Raw genomic sequence first — 21,271 nt, 5'->3', positions numbered from 1 at the left:
GCTAGTTTTCTTGTGTAGCAGCTTGCAAGGTTCCTGAGCCTAGAGCTTGCAACAAATAAGCTTCATGAAATGCAAGCATACTTCTCTGATTGAATGATCACGCTTTTGCAAACAACATAGCATGGCAATGCCATCGTTTATATTTCGGTTTACTAGGAAAGTTATTTGCCCACGTGCGAAGTTGTGCACGTAAGTGAGTGCGTTTTGTGTGTTGTGCTGTGCTGACAGGAGCATATTCAGGGTAATAGAAGTGCACAGTGGTTACAGGGTGACTCAGTAAAGCGGAACTGAGCTCTGTCTCCATGTGCATGGATCGCTGGGTCCCTAGATGACAGAATGCCTCAGCGCCCTTCCCTATCGAATAGAATAGAATAAGAGATTGAAACTCCAGGCGAGATTGGCCATCTTGCTGAATTGGTGATAAAATATATATTTTTCCATTGGAAAAAGTGGTACTTCTCGTTGCATTTTTTTTTTTTTTTTGGGCCTGATGACTGTGCTTTCGTCTGTCAGCTTAATGGTGTTGAGTGGTCTGCTATGTCAGTGTAATCATGTTCTGTAGCTTAAGTAAATTGAAATTCAGAGGAAAGGATCTTTTGTAAGGACTGCCGCCACTCTTACTGTTCTAATTACATGGATCAATAGCTCTCCCCAAATACAAAAACTTGGAACACAGCGGTCAAACCAGCTAAAAATTGGTAACTGTGTGCAAACTCAACAGTCATGCCCAGCCGCACATGCAAACACAAACGTTCACAAAAACTCATCGTCACACAAACTGCAGTATCCGCAGTGATGTTTTGGCAGACTACATTGCCCATTCTTCCTCTTTTTACTGTGCAACCTGTTGACACGACTGTCAATTTGGGAAGACGAGACAGAAAATAAAGGCACTTTGGCAGAGTTACTAGATTCCCAGTGGGGCCCGAAGCATTGCCAGCTAGACATTACTGCCGATCCCAGAGGAGTCGAAGAAAGGCTTGAAGACATTACTGTGCATCTCTGAGGAGACACGGTCCAGTGAATTGTGACAATCAAGAGGAACAGTTGTTGATGCTTTCTTTTTTCTTTTCTTTTTTATGAACGAGGACTGACAATCATCATAAGAGATCCCACAGAGCCTGATTAACCAATCAAATCACACACCTTTCTGTTAAAACACAAATCTTTCTGGTGACACTTAGCAGCCTCAAAGGGTTAGCTCACCCAAAAAAATGAAAATTCTGTCATTATTCACTCACACTTATGTTGTTCCGAACAACACAAATTATACAATTTTGAAGCGACAAGAATACATTTTGTGCGCAAAAAACAAACAAACAAACAAACAAACAAAAATAACGACTTTATTTAACAAAATTTCCATGTCAGTCTCCTACGTTGTTGACGTAGTAAACACAGTTCAGCTCTTCTGGGTTTTACGCCAGAATGCCGGCTCAGTATTGGCCATTGATTGGCCAGCTCCTGAATCAGCATTACATGCATGCAACGTTGTGCTCACGTGAATAGCGTTGGCCAATAGTGAGCGGCGTTTTGACGTAGAAGCCAGAAGTGCTATGTAAACAGTGTAGGAGACTGACATGGAAGAGAAGAAATTGTTGAATAAAGTCGTTATTTTTGTTTGTTATCATAACCGGGTTGTAAGTGCTGCTTCAAAATGCCAAAAGAAGAAACAGGAGCAAGAGACAAAAAATAGAGAGTAGGCTATTTATTATTTATAAAACTGCATTTAAACTCAAACAGGCCGTTCATCAGCTGATCAAAAGTTTCAGACCATAGCCCAAAATAAACGCACAACAGTACTAAACGTGTCAAAAAAGGACTCAGTAGTGAGTAGCCCCACCGTTCTTGTCGATCACTTCAAAAACTCGTTTCGGCATACTTGATGCGACTGTTTCCTTGCCATCCATCCCCAAATGTTCTCAATGGGATTTAGATCAGGTGAACACGCAGGATGGTCCAAAAGAGCAACGTAATTCTCCTGGAAGAAGTCCTTCGTCAGGCAGGCTTTGTGAATTGCAGCGTTGTCCTGTTGAAAGACCCAGTCATTACCGCACAGACGGGGGCCCTCGGTCAAGAGGGATGCCCGCTGCAACAGATCCACAGCCAGCCAGTCGCCGTTTAACGCCCCTGCACAACCTGAAGCTCCATTTTCCCATTGAAGGAAAAAGCACCCCAGATCATGATGGAGCCTCCTCCACTGTGCCGCATAGAAAACATCTCAGGTGGGATCTCCTTGTCATGCCAGTAACGTTGGAAGCCATCAGGACCGTCCAGGTTAAATTTTCTCATATCAGAGAGTAAAACTTTCTTCCACTTTTCAATGTCTCATGTTTGGTGCTCCCTTGCAAATTCTAAACGGGCAAGTTCGTGTCGTAGGAGGAGACGTGGCCTTTGAGGACGTTTTTTGTTCTTGAAGCCCTTCTCTAGCAGATGACGTCTTATGGTTATTGGACTGCAGTCAACATCAGTAAGAGCCTTAATATGGGTTGAGGATCAACCTGAGTCTTCCCGCTGGATCCTGCAGATCAGTGCAGGTGAAATCTTTTTGGGTCTACCACTTTTTTGTCCCATAACTCTCAGGTTTTACTGCGTCCAACCTCAGCAGCGATGGCGCGTTGCAAAAGGCCTTGCTTGTGCAACTCAAAAATCCTGCCACATTCAAAGAGAGAACGCCTTTTGCCTTTGTCATCAGGAGATCTTGACAATATGACTGCTTGAAGGACAATGCCATGAAAGCCATATTTTTGTGCAGATTTGACCTTTTTAAGGCTGTGGTCTTAAACTTTTGATCAGCTGATGAACGGCCTGTTTCAGTTTAAATGCAGTTTTCAATAAATTGCCTACTCTCTATTTTTTGTCTCTTGCTCCTGTTTCTTCTTTTGGCATTTTGAAGCAGCACTTACAACCCGGTTATGGTCCACATGTACGAAATGTGTAAAACTTGAAATGCATCCCCTGGTCTTAAGATTTTGCTCAGGAGTGTACGTCTAATTATTTATATATATTCCAAAATAAACACAGAGTTTGGAATGACAACTAAATGCAATGACCAAATTGACTTCTGAAAATTTCAGGCAGTCACAACAGCATCATATTGTGCATAACATTTGTATAAAACTATGTGTTAATTTAGCAATGTCACTGTCTTTTGAGTGCTGCCAACTTGTCTGAAATGCTAGGAAAAAAAAGAAAAAAAATTCACAGAAATGAAAACCTGTACATCTTCACTCATTTACACATTTTCATGTAATTTTCTCCATCTTCCACAATCTGTGCTTGTCAGAGCTTGCAAAAAAAAAAAGGAAAAAAATGTATGCGAGTACATTTTTAAAAGTAGCCCCGAGTGCGAACTGTGATTGTTGATATTTTTAAAGGGATCCCCTGGTGTTACATAAATAAATAAATGTCTCTTACTGAAATATGTAGTAGAAAACCCATTAAAGATCTACATTATTTAAAAAAAAAAATCTATTTTATATTTGGACCATGGGCAGCGCCATTTTGTTTGCGTTCTAGGTTGATGACGTAGAATGGTTGCACTCGGCAATCAGCTGATGCTACCCCTAGATATTTTTTCCACAACGCAACTCGAAAATTGTTTTAGAGTTAAACAAAACCAATTAGTTGCTTTTTAATTAGCTAAGTGCTAATTGTACTTAAAACACACTCAAACATGCATATATTAAGCCATACAAGTCTTAACACCAGGGAATCCCTTTAAGCAACAGAGCGGACAGCAACACTGATAAGGATAAAACTTTTTTTCTTCTTTTTCAAGCCAGAACAATGGATGGACAGATGGATCTGTATTAGCCTGACGTGGTCATACTCAATTCTAGTCAGAATATGAGTCTGAAACTGCTCCATTGGACTGTGATTATGAGGCGTGTTTCAACCGAACCAGGAAAGACACCAATTGGATAGACCTACAACCAGGGATGGAAATTAGCACCCGCCACCAGCCAAATGCGGGTGATTTTGAGTTGTGGCGGGTAAACTCGCTTCACCTACCGGCCACCGTGGCGGGTAAATAAAAATAGCATGCTGTTTCCCCTCTTTGTAAACTTTGTTCAATGCATGCGAGTGCAGCCGTATGTCCGAATATGACCAGTCGTTTTCGCCGTCATTACCCGGATGTAGTACCAGAAGACGCGAATACGAACTCGCGCACGCTGAAAGAAGATCCGTCACTGTGCATCATCCGAGAACGTGCACTCGTCTCACATCGTGCAAATATTGAGTTCTCTTTCAAGTCTTGAGCTTAAATGGACAAACTCACACAAAAAGTATGTCAACATGTCCATCTTGATTAGTATCCAAGCAGACATAGTCTGAATATGCCTCAAGTGAACGTTGTACAGTCGAGAAAGAAGAGCATATCCCTGCAAAGGTCTTAAAGGGGCAGTAGCCTTTACTGCTGTCTGTTTAATGTCAAACAAAAGGACATCACTCACTGCTCTTGAATAGCTTTTGTAAGTTTAATAAGGATTAATCTTTAATTTAAACAGTTAAAATATGCAGTTATTTTACATTTGATTACTTTATTGAATTTCTGTACCTTTCTGCGGGCCATTAGGCCTGTACATTAGCTATTATTAAATGTACACATGAGTGAGGTCAAGTTAAACATTTTAGTTTGAATTATATTTTATACTGTGGATTGTTGCAATGTGCTAAATAAATATTTGCATAATTTGTAATTGATTAATATTTGAAACTTTAATATTAATTTATGCAATCGCAATGCCTTGATTTTTAGTAAAGTTACACAGTCACAGCATTAGCCATAAATGCAATGGTACTAATAGTTGGCATAATTTCTTTTGGTGTTTCGGTTTCGGCCAAGAATTTTATTTCTGTGCGTCCCTACTGACAATGTTCTGCTCGGTGTGTCGTCAACACGCTTCAGAAAATGCCAAAACGAATAGTTTCATTGTTGGGACTAAAAACCTGGAAGCCATAAAAGATCACGAATCATCCAAATGCCACATAAGATAAGATAAGATAAGAATCACTTTATTCGCCAAATGCATCAGCAGATACACAGGAATTTGATATGGCCATCAGTAACACACAAACTAAGCACACAAACATATATGCATAAAGCTGCAAAGGCATGCCTAAAACAATCAATCAGTAATAAAATAGTCCAAAATAGTGCACAATCAGCTGTTCATAAGAGAAATGGCTCTTGGGAAAAAACTATTTAGATGGCGTGAGGTCCTTGTCCTCACTGCTCTGTACCTTCTTCCTGAAGGGAGCAGCCTAAAAATGTCACTTGCTGGATGGGACAGATCAGCAGCAATTTTAGCCGCCCTCTTCCTTACTCTGGCCTCATACAGGTCATTCAGTGACAGCTGCCTTTGTCCAGTCAGCCTCTCTGCTGTGCGCACAATACGCTGTAGTCTGACCTTTGCCTGGGCTGATGCAGATGCAAACCAGACAGTGATGGATGCTGAAAGAAGGCTTTCCACAGTGGCTCTATAAAATCTAGACCTAACAGAGCTAGAAACGTTTAGTTTATTTAACTGTCTCAAAAAAAACATTCCACTATGGGCTCGCTTAAGAATGGAGGAACTATTTTCCTCCCATTTTAAATCATTTGTAATAACAGTGCCTAAAAATTTAATTGACTCCACCCTCTTCACAACGGAGCTCTTGATAGTTAGAGGAGAAAGGGAGGTAGGTGTTCTACGAAAGTCTATCACCATTTCCACAGTCTTTTGCTGATTAAGCTCCAAGTTGTTCTCATCACACCACCCAACCAATTTAGCAACTTCCTGCCTATAAGCAGACTCGTCGTTTCCCTTTATAAGGCCCACTAATGTAGTATCATCTGCAAATTTAATCAGCTTGGTGGAACCATGATTGGAAGTGCAATCATTTGTATACAGTGAGTAGAGAAAAGGTGACAGCACGCACCCCTGAGGTGCTCCAATGTTAGTAGTCTGAGAAGTAGACATGTGCTGGCCAAGCCGTACATACTGTTGTCTATTACTTAGAAAATCCATAATCCATCGGCACATAGATGGTCCTACTCCCATCAGTGACAGCTTCTCCCACAGTCGCTCTGGGAGCATGGTGTTAAAGGCTGCACTGAAATCTACAAACAACATCCTTACATAGGAGCCAGGAGAGTCAAGATGGTCCAAAGCATAATGCAGTCCTAAATTGACCGCATCATCTACCGAACGGTTTGCCCTATAAGCAAACTGTAGTTGATCAAGATGAGGAGCTGTAATAGGTTTAAGATGTAACAAAACCAACCGCTCCAAACATTTCATGATCACCGATGTAAGGGCCACTGGTCTGTAGTCATTTAGGTCCACCACTTTGTTTTTCTTCGGCACCGGAATAATGATTGATGACTTAAAACAACTCGGAACTCTGCATAAAACAATTGATTGATTAAAAATGTCCGTAAAAACTGAAGCTAGCTGACTAGCACAGTACTTCAGAGTTGCAGGTGAAATCCCATCAGGGCCACTCGCTTTCCTTATATTTTGTCGGCTAAATAGCCGATACACATCCTTCTCCTCAATTCCAATGTCAGTATCAGAGATTACTTGATCTTGAGGGCCAATGTACTTCCCCTCTCTGCGTGTAACATCCCCGGGAGGAAAAGGTTGAGGGCATGAAGATTTCTCAAATCTTTTATAAAAAACATTGAATTCATTGGCCAGTTTAGCAGATGTAGTGATTTGATGTTTTTTATTTTTATAGCCTGTCAAGTTCTTCAACGACCTCCAAGCAGAAGAAGAGTCATTAATGCCAAATTGTTCCTCCATATTCACTTTATAGGCACTTTTTGCTGTCCTAATAGCTCTATTTAACTTTTGTCTGGCCAGTCTATATTCATCTTTATTCCCTTCTCTGTAGGCCTGTTCTTTGGTTTCCCTGAGCAGCCTGAGGGATTTTGTGAACCAGGGTTTGTTGTTGTTATATTTTACCACAGTTTTGGTGGGAATACAAGCTTGCTCACAGAATGAAATATATGAACACACAGTGTCAGTATATGAGTCCAAAGAGTCACAAGAAGCACGCATGGATTCCCAATCAGCGGTATCTAAACAAGACTGTAACATCCCAATTGACTCCGTCGTCCATCTTTTAGATGTATACTGTACCGCCCTTGCTAGTTTTAATTTTTGTTTGTAGATGGGGACCATCTGAATTAAACCATGATCTGAGTTCCCAAGAGGGGCACGGGGAAGTGAACGATATGCTGCTTTGTGAACAGAATAAAAATGATCCAATATATTTCCTCCCCTAGTCGGACAACTAACTAGCTGTTTATATTTGGGCAGATCATGCTTCAAATGACATGCATTAAAGTCACCCATAACAAGTAGTAGAGAGTCAGGGTGCTTATCCTCAATGTTTATAATCAGCTCCGTTAGAATATACTGCGCTTCCCGTGTGTTAACTTCAGGTGGAATATACACACAACCAAATATAACGGAGGCAAATTCTCTAGGGGCATAGAATGGCCTGCAGTCTATAGCCAAGAACTCCAACTTTTTTACATCCAGGTAAAAAAAGAAGCGCACAAAGCCCTACTCATTTAATGAAATGTATATCAGTTCATGGTTTGTGAGTGTATAAGAGAGATAGAGAAAATGTCAGTATTTCATTGAGACTTGAGATTAAATAAACTGCTTAAGTATTGTAGAGCTTGTAGTATTAATTTTTCACATGCAGTTACACATTGTCGGTTAAAAACAAGAAAGTGGCTGGTAAAAACATGGAGTGGCTGGTAGATTTTGAAATCCACCAGCCACAGTGGCCGGTGGACAAAAACGTTAATTTCCATCCCTGCCTACAACCAATCAGAGCAACGAAGCGACGCATTGTCAAATGTCAACAGAGCTCAACTGCACTGTGTTGCAAAGTCTGCGTTTTTTTCCGTGGTTGTTTTATATGTCCAAGGGTTGAAGCGACTATTATGTGATATAGACCGATGAGTGCGAATTTTAGCAGGCAATCTTGTCAAAATAACACACATTTTACTCCCAAAACACCATTTTTCCCCCGGAGAACCCCCCGAGAAGCTATTGTTTAGGGCTAGTAGTTGGCGGATTTTGTTGTAAAAACTTGGCAACCCTGTCTGCACACGCGCTGGAATAAACGATCTTAACCGGTGTTGTAAAAAAAATAAAATTATTGATACACAGAGTACTTACCCAACATGATCATCATCTCTGAGAGAAATTAGGAAGGTGAATGCATATACAAACAAGCTCTCCGAGTAAATATAATCCAAGCCCCTTTGATGACGTGCATGATTACATTACTGTTTATCATCTGTCCGTCATCGTCTAAAGCCCGCACTGATGATTTCATTGGTCTGAACAGTTTCTGTTCGGAGATAATTACTCCTCTATGGAGCGATGCCAGACCGAACTGCCCGTCCTAAAAAAATTGTGGGCGGGGCTAAGTTCGGCTGGCATCCAGGCTAGATCTGTGTTTCTTTTTTTTTGTTTCCAGCCAACGCCAGCATCTTTGATAATTTTCACAAGAATGTCATGACTCCTAGAATAGTTTGTTGTTTGAATATCTGAACATGATATATATTAAAAGAAACAAAACAATCTGTTTCATTTTAGCTTGAGAATTTTTTTTTTTTTTATCATCAATTGAATGTGGGTAAGTTTAATTAAAAAAAAGATACATTTTGAGCAAAAACCTGAAAAAATACTTTTTGCGTCAAATACTACATCCAAATCATTTTCAGAATGATGTATCAAAACAGAGATGGAGAAGATTGAGTCTAGTCATATAGCTCGCCTTGGATTGACATTTCATTCAGTAACATTAGGCAGTTTTGATTTATATGCTGTTTAATGTTAGTGATCGTATAATATGCATATGATTACTAAGGGTGTGAACAGATAATATTGCTTGTTTCCAACCCATTCTCACTCTCAAGGCGTCAAAATCTGAGGCAAGGTGCCTTCCGCGTTAAATGAAGACGCTAAAGGTGCCCCCAGGCGTCACTATATCGACGCACAGGTACTCCATTAATTTAATTTTTTTGTCCAATGCATCAGATCAAGACGCATTTAACTGTAGATATATATAACTGTAAAAGCAGACATGATTTTATGAATATTTAGAGGCGACTTTTATATTTTGGAGCAACTAACCCAACTCCTACCCTAAACGTACCCACTTCTAAACAATATAGAACACATAACAGGCAAATAAATACAGTTACAGGTATTTATTGCGAAAACTGACCAAAAACAGTATAAAAGTATTAACTCATGTTGCATTCCAAGTCTTTTGAAGTCATGCGATATCTTCATGTAAAGCAGAGTTGATCTTAATGTTTCGCTGAATCGCTGAAATGATGATCCCGCTGCTCTGTGAATCCACTCATTCATATCTCATTCAAATGATACACACGACTCTTTGGCAAGACAAGACACACGAGAGCCAGTGGGATTTCACTATGAAATCTGACGTAACGGGCGTTTTTTTATTTGTTGTGCGCATGATCTTCAGACGTTTTTGGGGATTTTCTTCACACAAATCAATCGTGTGGTCTCGGAGCACTTGGACTATTTTGACTTTTTAATCAATTTAATAAATTGCGCATGCAGTCGTATCTGCCTGTTATTTCCTGCATTTGATATCATATAATAGAGGTTTAGGGATGGGATGGGGCTGGGTTACATGTTCTAAACGTGTCTAAAAAGTGAAAATAAAATTATACTGGCTGATTTCATTGAGAATCACAGTCCAACATGTCATAATAGCAAAATCATAACCCAATATAATTTTATCATGACTATAACGTTCCCATGCCAAACACGCCTGCGTACGATGCCAACGTTTTCTCACTGAAATCAATAAAGCACCCTGCGCGTGAAAAAATGACACCTAGGGGTTACTTTAGCGTCTTCATTGTGACGTGGAAGGCACTTGACCATGCTTCAGATTTTGGCGCATTGGGAGTGAGAACGGGTTGTTGTTTCTGCATCTTCTTCGCATGTGTTTTGATTAGAAGATACAGAACGCTTTAAGATGAGTTGTGTAAAGATGTGTAAAATGCGCCCCCTACCGTATAACAGTGAAAACATGGAATTTCCCTCAGTGACGAGGAAATGTTTTCTCACAAATGATAGCTACAGCTTAGTCCAACCAGTAACCCATTCAGGCAATTTTGCGTACCGATACTCCGCCACTACCATCTCACATGACGTTTAGAATTTTCCCCAAGTGGGGATCAGTGTAATACAAGCACCTCACACTCCATCCTGCTTGAGTGAAGCCACTGTCTGCCCGCTCTCACTGCAGCACTGACCTCTGCAGCATGTTTGGTCCCCTGTCTGATTTGTATTCACATGCAGTACAGGACCTCTGGACATCTATGAGGTGAACAACACATAGTGGATTGAATTTGCATTTTTTTAATTTATTTTCGGCATTTCTCGTCTTATGCTTTCGGGGTGGGTGGGTTACAACACCACCAGGCAACACATTGTTTATGATTTCTCTGGAAAACTGATTAATATGTTGTTGCTCTCAAAACACTCGTGGTGATGCCTTTTTCATGCAAGGCAGTGTACGAGTATCCTGTGGGGACGTACATGCTTAATGTGTAATTAGACTGTAATTTCGTTAATCACTCTGATTCTTGGGATCCCGGGAGAGTTTTATTGTGTGAACGTGGAGACCTGTGAGGAATGACTCCACTGTTAGCAGTTCTCACTTTCTGCTTTTCTTTTTCTGCTGGATTCCTGTCTGACGAGGTAAAAGTATGTGTTGTCCGTTCTAAAGCGTCTTAACTGCCTCTGAAAAATATGACGCAGACATAATCTGTCTGGATGGAGGCATGGTCTGAATCCTTATGCTGAAAGTTATACACTGGTGCAACAGTTACAAACAGCAGATGCTGAAAGAGACGGGAATCACAAAGGCTTTGTAAACATCCACACGATCAAATGGAATAATGTATGAGCACTAGATCATTTTGATGTTTTGTTTGGACACTGCAGCTTTTTTTTCTTCTCTTTTTTTAATAAATGAAAAAAGTATTGCGCATGATAATGAGAATAATGAACAATCAACATTCACCAGAGGCTCTCGAGAACTGTTCATTCTCCAGCTGGCACGCACATGTGGCTCAGACAAGAGAGAGGCAAGAGAAAGCCAAAAATACCCAAATTCCCCAACCAAACCTGAACCATTTCATTCACCGCTGATGACATCATTGCCGTACCTTGCAGCAGAGGAAGGTCTTTGAGGAACCCTCCACTGTACTCCACCTGGTACTCCTTCTCCTGAAATCCCGGTACACATTCAGCTTTCTCTTCTTTTTCCTGCGCTCCAGTGACCACAACCTGAAATGGAAAGAAAGATTTCCTTTTAATTACTGAATAAAGGGGGCAACATTTTGCGAAACAAACATATACACATACAGTAAATTATTTGACATACAGCGGGTTTATATAAATAATGACTGCTTTTACAACAGTGCAGCTGTAACTCAAATGTAAATATATGGTTACACTATTTCGATGGTCCATGTGGCGAGGTGGAGACATGGAGGAGCGAGTGAGACCGGGGAGGTGATTGCGAAAGAGCGTCACCCGCGAGCCACACCGGTCTCGAGTCCTCTCATGAGGGAGCTTGGAGGCATTTAAGGACGAGGGACACCAGTCAAGGACGAGAGAGGACCAGGCCTGGACTTTACGTTGAGTTTTGTTTATGATTTGTTATGTGTGTGCGTGCAGTCGTCAGCGTTTTGTTTCTTTCGTTTTGTTTATTTATTTAATTAAAGTTGTTGAACGTTCGCCGGATCCCGCCTCCTTCCTTCCCATTTCTACGAACGTTATTACAGTCCTCTTTAGACATTCTGCTAACTATAAGTAACTTTGCAACTATATGTCATCTACCAGTCATTAGAATATTAATAGAATGTCTGCATAACACTTTATTTTGATGGTCCCCCAAAAGAAAATCTTTTGACTTTAGGTAACTTTGCATCTTAATGTCAACGTATTCTATTAACCGAACCCTAACACCTAACCTAACGGTCTTCTAACAATTTACAACAGTCTAATAATTCTCTAATGAGAGTACGTGTACATGTGTACTTGTAAAGTTACTTATAGTTAGTAGTCTAAAGTGGATTATCGAAGGCAAGTACATCCAAATATTTATATAAAAAGAAAGAAATATGATAATAATGAAATATATATATTTTTATATATTTATTTTTATTTATTTTTTATAACATTTCACATTTAATCTCCAAACTAATGCAGAAACAACAAAAAGACAGTAGCCTATATTTGAAATATTTGTTTAATGTCATCTTTTTAAGAATAACTACGGAGCCCCTTACATGACATGCAAGAAAAAAGTTAAATAGTGTGCACGATTTACTATTTTGTTCCTTCGATTTATAAATCGTGCGCACGTTATACTAATTTGTTCCCTCGATTTATAAATTGTGTGCATGATTTAGTAAATCGAAGGAACGAATTAGTAAAACGTGCGCACTATTTCTAAATCAAGGGAACGAAATAGCAAATTGCGGGCACTATTTAGCCTACGAGTGTTTTTACTGCATGTCATGTGCGGGGCTCCGTAAATAACCGATATCAATACTGCTACTTTTTTGGAATTAATAGTAGCCTTTCAGCATTACAATATAATTGAAAGCTATATATTTAAGTTAAGTGAATTTAAAACAATCTTCACATAAACCCATTATAATATGTCACCTATGCCTTTCAATATTTCAGCTCACTTTTTTTATTGGCCCAGTCAGAAAAGTTCTAACAGATAGGATATATATACGGAATAAAGTTATCAAACACTTCTAAGTCTTCACTACATAAATTAAAAATAGATAAATTCCTTATTAAAGCTACAAAACTTATTCAGTCAAGAGCAGTGAGTGATTTTCGCACATGACGTTCATTTGACTTAATTAAACTCATCTAAGATTGTGCTTGCGAGGATACACGACAATACTGGCATTTTGGCCTCATTTTGTGGTTTTTTTTCTGTTCAAGTGTGATCTAAAAGTGGCTTTCTGTGCGCATGAGTCGTGCGTGTCACAATAAAAGAATTTACAGCACTGAATTCTCTTTTGTCTTATTGCACTTAAATGGTTAAATGGTCACATGCACAGAAAGCCGCTTCAGATAGTGTGCCAGTAGCGCATTAAGTTCTCTTTCGTGCTTGAATGGACAACACAGAATAAATAGTAATAGCAATAAAACATTTTACACCACAGTGTATGTGGTTCAGGCATTCCCTACATTTATACAGGATGGCAAAACCAGAGACAACTATTATTCTAGCTTTTGCATGATTGAAGGAGTTTAGCACAGAGCATAAGAAATTGTTTGCATGAGCTTGAGTTTCAGCTCTCCCAACATTTGTATCAGTATGAATAGAAGTGATTTCACCTTTGACCCCAGTTAAAATTGCCAGAGTCTGCCCTTTCGCAATCTTTCTCTAGGGATTGCTAATAGAATATTAATCAAACATAACTAATTATATACATACTCATTAAGAAATACATATTTTTCTCACAGTGCCAACATTCAGTGCACTTTTCTCACTTTTCTGTAATTTATTCTCAGAACTGAACTACATAGACAAGGTTTTCTATATAAAGGAATTGTACAACCTGATTTTGCTTTGTTTATTTTATCTTCTGAATGAACAAAGACTTTGTTTTCCCTGTTCTTAGTTAAAAACGGCTTCAAATGCACTGCTAAAACAAGTGTACTGACCAAAGCTGGAGTATTCACGTAGATCAACAAGTCCATTTTCTGTCAGCCCAGCGAAGACTAAATGCTGTTTTTACAGCGAGTAAGAGCACAACGATTCTGTTGAGGGCTTTTCTGGTCAATTATACTCATTTTAGTTTGCCTTCCACTTAGGAAAGCAAAGCTTGTCTTCATTAAGAATTAAAGGTAATCATCCAGCTTTTAAAACTCAGAGAAAATTGATGTTTTGTGGCTTTTAGGTCAATGGTAGATAGGGAGGTTTTTAAGATTGCTTTTTCCCTTTTGTAAGGGCCTGCGAGCAGCGCAGTTCTAACATTTCTGTCCATCATTCTCTTTTACTTCCAGCAACATTATTACTCTTTCACACCTATTTTTGCTCTCCATCAATCACCCTTTCAGTTGAAGGGAAGCAGGGATTCTTTCTGACAATGACACCCCCCCCATGCTGTCCTTGAATATACAGCCCTGTTCCTCCTCTCAGTTCTATAGTGCATAACAACTCTAGACATATAGACGGAATTTCAGAGATCCGCTCAACAGTTTCTTCCTTGGGAATGCATTCACCACAGATTCAACACATCAAAAACACAGAGCATAAATCATCAGCCGCGCTGTCTGATAACCCATTCATGAATAATGAAGGCTTTGGCTCAGTTTTCTCCCTTTGTGATTTAGTAAAATCCCATGCTTTCTTAACAACCTTTACTTATGAAAGTATATGCACAGAGTCACTTTGTAGCCCCCCAAAAAACTATTCTTAATAACTTCAAAGCAAAAGCATTAGCGCACAGATGCATCGCCGACATTTCCTCTTAGCAATATACCTATATCGCTCCGAGGTGATTTATTGATAATAAATATTTAGCAATATTATCGAGTTAACTGCACTGACATTATTGACATAAGGACTTTTTAACACTAACACTGACATTACACTAACACTAACATTGAACTGAATTGAATCAACACTGAATTGACTTGAGCTGATGGCACTATCATCTTCTGTAGAGTTTTATTCCTTAGTGTGAAAGAGACTAAAATCTGTCGATTTTGGTCATACAGATAGGTGTTACAACAATTGTTAAGTGTCTTCTTTTATTTGTGTAAACTCACAATAAAAACAAAATGATATGCTTTTTGCAAAATTAAAAAGCAAACATGATGCATAATCTGCCGTCTCTCTCAATGAAGTCCATTCTTATACTCGTCAGAAAATGAACTGTAACTTAGCGAATACTTGCCACACAAACATGAGACGTTTCTAAAGCAACGTCAGGTTTTAAATAATGTAAATCAAATTAAAATTTTTTTTTAAAAAAAATTAAAAAAAATTTTTTTTTTTGTTTATTTAAAAGAAAAGACAGATATCAGTCATTTGCAAGTCTCCTCATTATTTGCTAACGCGGCCACACCCACGAAGAGCCCATTCTATCTAAAGGCAAATTCTGACCCGAACCATTCAAGTATCCCCACCTGCATTAACTCGAGAAAAAGAAGAAGGAAAAAAAAAATGCATCAAGGTTAGTGAGATTCACATCATTTTGAGTAATAATGGTGGAATAATTTACCTCAGGAGAAGAGCTGGTTTCACTTTTATTTTTGCACAAATATCAGAGCATGTCAAAACTTCTAAAGGGCCCCAAAACTACCTCAGATCCCTGAGGGTTATTTGATGTATTTTACAATGTTAACAGGTTTTTTGTTTGTTTTGTGTTTTTTATTGCTTATTAAAATGAAATAAATGAGACTAGACTTGACCTAAATAGGACCCCAACAGACATATTATTGTGTGACTAAACTAGATCCATCACACTATAATCAATAAACATCAATATAAAATATATATTATTCAAAAATAATAATTAGGTGGCTGTATGCCACTCCTGACACAAATAAATAAATTATAATATATATATATATATATATATATATATATATATATATATATATATATATATATATATATATATATATATATATATATATATATATATATATATATTAATAATCAATGAATTAATCACATTAATTTAGTAATCAACTCTCAAACAAAAGTTGTATATATATATATATATATATGAGTTGTATATATATATATATATATATATATATATATATATATATATATATATATATATATATATATATATATATATATATATATTATAATTTATTTATTTGTGTCAGGAGTGGCATAAAGCCACCCAACAACAATGTGAAAGACTAATAGAGAGCATGCCAAGAGAAAGCATTAAAGAAGTAATTGGAAATTAATTAAAACACAGATTTTCCCTCAATTCAAACACAGATTTCATGTCGTTTAAAATTAATATGAACCTGTTTGGATAATTGAGGTTTGAAAATCTTTTTTGTTTAACCAGTTTTTGTTTAACCAGTAATTTTCTGCAAATAAACTCCCTTAACAATACATGGGTTAAGTTACTCAAGTTCAGGTGGACGACAAACACGATCACATGCCCCTTTACAATGGCACAGTCGAGGATAGAGGCTTTACCCGATTTTGTTTTAAAGATTACAATTTTTGCCATTTTTACTTCCTTTTCAGCCTTTTCCGGGTCAGTAAATCTACTTTGGGTTGTTTCATCAAGGGTATAGTGTAAATGCAGCTATTGAATATGGGTCCCTAAATTGCCTAAATGACAACATTTAGTAATTTATAGAATAAGACAACAAAAAAAAAATTTACTCAAAAGGTAAATCCAGAGAAACTGCATTTTTAGATACTTGCATTTTTTCAAACTATTATACAAGTAATTTATAGAAGATCAGACAAAAAAAAAGTCAGTGTTGGTTTGATTTGCTTTATGGAGAGTTGAGTTAGAGAGAGTTGGGCGGGAAGGACTTTGTAAGAATCCAGCTGGGATACGGGATGCACATTAACAAGGCAGTGCTCAAACAGCTGCTGCACCTTACTGTGTGTTCAGATGAGCATTCTGGATGCGAGATTGTATGCTTCTTCACTGTCACTACCTCAGAAATCTCTTGAAAGAAGAATTCATGCCAGGGAGCTTCAGCATTAGGGAGCTTCAAGCATGTTATTACTACAGCAATTCAGAGTTTCAAGGAAAAGCTGTAGCTGAAAAAAAAGCCATTTGCGATCGCACACTCAGCAATATGGCACAAAGTTCTCTTTGACGTGTCCCCTAGGATACGAGACAGCCTGAAAAAATAATGGAGGATCTCAGCATGTTGTATTTTGAGGGGAAAATAAATGCTTATTTTAGCTTATTTTTTTAGATTTAATGAGCCAAATCTGACAAAAGTGCTGTGTTTACTGAAATGGGGAAAAAATACTATCATTCTTGTTCTACAGGTTAATTTGCTGCTAAAATAGTACTGCCCTAAGTGACGCTCGGTTAACACCATGCCTTCTCTTGTTAAACTCACAAAGGCCTACTCTGCTTTATCTCTAATTTAATGACAAATACATCAGGGGTAAAGGGTGCCACTTCCAAACAAGGTCTCCGCTCTTTATGGTTGTTTCTATTTTACCCACCGCTTCCAAAGTCCTTCAGGAGTTTGCTTAATGGAGTTCCTCATAAGAGAACAGAATGTAGTTTAGTTACTCGGGAACTCAATGACTTTTCTTAGCCGCATAGGAAGCAAATATTCATAGAATTGCCTCAGCAGGGCAGAGATAACATTGCATATAAGACAGCATGACATAAATTTCTCCAATCAGCATGGTGAAACATCATTTGAACATCCACCCAGACAAAAAAATGTCAGAGCAGATATTATCACAGGCTATGTATGCACGTTTGCCCTCTCTCAGAAAAAAAAGAGAATAATAGGATGAAGAAGAAAATGGGGAAAAAGATTAGAGGGAAAAGAAAAGGCTGGACATTAATTATGTTGTGTCCTTCAAAATGCCCGAGGCAAAGTGTCAGGAAAAAAAATAAATTGTAAAAAGTGTTTTTAAAAAAAAGTGTTAAATTTTTAAAGGAATTTAAAGGGACCGTTCACAAAGAACATGACCTTGAATTCCATCTGGATATTTCCATCTTGATTCGGGATTCGGATTGCATGTCAAACTGCCAAAATCACATGACATTGGAGATCAGAATCATGAATTGATACACTGATTCATAACGCTCGAAACTAACGAGGTCTTACGGGTGTCGAACGACATTAGGGTTAGTCATTATTGACAGAATTTTCATTTTCAGATGAACAAAAAAGAAAAAAAGAAGAAAAAAAAAAAAATTATATTATATTATATATAATTTTTTCTTCTTTTATATATATATATATATTTTTTTTTTTTTTTATTTTTTTTTTTTATTATTATTATTATTTTATTATACATGTTCTTAATATATTTTCTAATTACATACTTTGTCAGGATAATAGTTACATACGGACAAGTGTACTACATGCATTTATAAACGTGTCTTCTGTTTAATTCTGTTGCACTCTGTCAAGCTACTTTTAAAATAGGAAGTGTGAGTGGTATTTAGGGATGCAATAATACAGTTAGTCCACGGTTTAATACATACCTCGGTTTTTACCACGGTTTTGGTTCGGTTCGTTTTTTTGCTATTCTATTCTTAGGCGACAGGAAAGAGGTTAAGGGAAAAAAAATATTGCAATACTCTCTGTATTTTACATAAAAGACTTGAAAAACCTTACTTGCACTTAAAAATGTACTTTAATAAACCCTTGTACACATTCCTAGCGTATTGTATAATATAAAATAAATATATATATATAACAATTTACAGTGGCAGCTCTGAAATGTACAGTAGTATTTACGCATGAAATTGATGAATAAATGTAGGCTCAAATTAAAACTACATAGTCTTCAATAAATTATATACATTGATTAAAAGGTACTGTATTAGTTTTTTAATTATTATTCAAGAGCAGATTCAAGAGTGATTTTCTCTTTGTCTTTTGTTGTTTTAGTAACAGTTTTAGAGGTGAACTGTCCCTTTAAGGACACGCGGCTGCATGTTCACTGGCTGCGCTGCTGCCTGCTGGTGCTCGCATCTCGTATACAGACACACAGGATTTTACTTTCACTTTAGACATAACCGACTGTGTTTATATATGTTAACCTTGTGTGTATTTGACAGTATTAGCGCAGTAAGATTACTTAGTCCAGTAATACGAGTTTGTCAGGCTTTTAGTGCATGCGCGTGCTCAGCGCATGTTAATTCAATGTTTTAATGCTTTAAAATGCATGCAAATAATGAACTTTCGTGAATGTGAATAACTATAGTGTTCCGTAAGTATAAGTCTATACTCTATATCTGGCTAAACACCCCCTAACTTTAGTTCATAAGATTTGATGTTTGCTCGTAGGGCTAGCGCGTAGACTCGCAGGCTCACTCAAACAGAGCCGAAATAAACTGAGAGAAATATTTAAAACGGAGAGAAATAGAAATTAAATAGTAATTAAATGCAAAACTGAAAAAAACGCAATTCACAAGCCCGTACTGAACCGTGAATGCCGCACCGAACGGTTCAATATTATATTGAGAATTGTGGCATCCCTAGTAGTAACAATGTGTGTGTATAAGAGTATCTAAGTTGGTGTCAAGGCAGACGTTATGAGAGGATAAAGAAATGAGGTAAGAGGAAAAAAGCGTAAGTGTACACATGTCCACAGAAATGTGTGTCTACGGGTATTGTGCAGGCCTGCTTTCATCTCCGCTGCATGGCTGTTTACGGGGAGACGGGCGTCCAAAGCAAGAACACCACCTGCTGCCTGGCCTCAAATAATTCCCTCTCTTTCCCTCCGTCCACAACGCTCGCTTTTCTTCTCCTCTGTCTGAACTGGAAAGCGTAATTGATTGCTTGGCATGTTGGTCACCTTATCGGTTTGTTTCTGTGATACAGCTGTGTGGAGACTTCATTAGTTTCTAATAATTTGACTCAGCACGATTCTTTTATTAAACACAACTACAGAAGATGACACTGGTGGGCTGTGATCGTGGGGACAGGGGTTAGAAAATGACAATGCTCCCTGCTGGTGCAGAGAAAGAAACATTTAAATGTGCTTTTAGAAATCTTTTCTTTTAGGTCGAACTGCTTGTGAATGACAAAGGGGATCCATTAAATGGATAGTTCGTTCAATAATTAAAATTCTGTCACCATTTACTCACCCATGTGTCATTACAAACCTGTGGGATGCTTTTTTCTTCTGTGGAACACAAAATGAGATATTTAAGACAGTTTTCCATGCAATGAATGAGGACTGAAGCTGTGAAAAAGCACACAAAGCACATAAAATGTCACTTATGCACTATATTCCAGGAGCTCTGACATTATAAAGGCACACGATATAAATATTCCCATCCATTGGGCTGTTAACTACTGCAACACATAGGGGTTTTTCGCTAGTTTCAGCCTGACGCAGTTATCATTTTTACATCCAGCGGCACGTTGTTTAAATGGCAAACGCACTCGTGCCCATCTGTTCACCCATGGGCGTGCTGGTCTGAAAACGAGGTCTGTTCAGGCGCATTGTTGGCACATTGCTATTTTGGGGCAACTGAAAACAACTTTGTCACTGACCAACCAAAACCTGTTCTAAAGTCAATAACACAGTATTTTTGTTGTGTTATTTGAAGGCTGCATTAGTAATATACACCTATAGATGGACAACGCGCATACACTCTGCTTATTACACACACAGGGATGCGCAGCAGCACACAACAATTTTTAAACAATGAAAGGATTCCTCTCTGGAGAAGAGCTCAGTCTTTCCGCTCACAAATTCCACCATGTAAATAGAGAATCCGCCATGGTGCAAGCACAATTGGCTTTTAAAGCTACACTGTGTAACTTTTTTAGTTTATTCTTAGCTAAAACACTTAGTTCTTTCAAAAATATATGTGCTCATTAATGTATATTTACTTCTTTCAAGTTATAAAGTATTCTCGTAAATTTATAATATGCCACTGAAAATACATACGGGTGAGGGGGTCAAATGCTGGTCGCCATGTTGCCCCTCCATCTTGAAAGTACATTAGCCAAAGAGGGACATAACCGTAGATTCAAGCTTCGCCTTTCGCATTTTAACACTCGATGGCACCGTGTCGAATGTGAAGAGGGGGATTGCCATGTTAATCTTGGACTAAATCGGCCACCGTAGGAGTTAAAACGGAATCAGAATTGAGAGGAACAGACGCTATTATTCGCTGAATGGTCATATACCTTTACACCGCTAGATGGGGGAAAATATCACACAGTGTAGCTTTAAAGGGAAAGGGAGATGAGACTGATTGGTTTATTGTACGTTACAGCCAAAACCCACCCGTGACTCATTCAAAGACTAGTGCTGCGTAACAGTTCGTTTTTATTATGCCCTTCACTCTCTAACTTCCCTCACTGCAAAAAATGCTTTTCTTACTTAGTATTTTTGTCTGGTTTCTAGTCCAAACATCTAAAATCTCTTAAAACAAAAAGTATTTACTAGACGTGCAAAAGTAATTGTCTTGTTTTGGGGAAAAATAACTCAAAATTAAGAGAGTTTTCATTTA

General features: G+C 38.1%; 1 protein-coding gene across 1 annotated transcript in view; it reads right to left on the bottom strand.

Annotated features, from left to right (window-relative positions):
- cdh13 (cadherin 13, H-cadherin (heart)) overlaps nucleotides 1–21,271 on the bottom strand; it is a 486,341-nt gene that overhangs the window by 351,052 nt on the left and 114,018 nt on the right. The window contains exon 2 of the mRNA XM_067420253.1: nucleotides 11,231–11,351. Within this exon, the coding sequence (XP_067276354.1) occupies nucleotides 11,231–11,351 (121 nt within the window). The remainder of the gene's footprint in view (nucleotides 1–11,230; nucleotides 11,352–21,271) is intronic.

Source organism: Pseudorasbora parva, chromosome 16 (genome assembly GCF_024679245.1).
Source record: "Pseudorasbora parva isolate DD20220531a chromosome 16, ASM2467924v1, whole genome shotgun sequence".
In the NCBI taxonomy this organism is placed as follows: Eukaryota; Metazoa; Chordata; class Actinopteri; order Cypriniformes; family Gobionidae; genus Pseudorasbora; species Pseudorasbora parva.
Note: the sequence above shows the minus strand (reverse complement) of the source record. Positions and strands in the feature narration are given on the sequence as shown.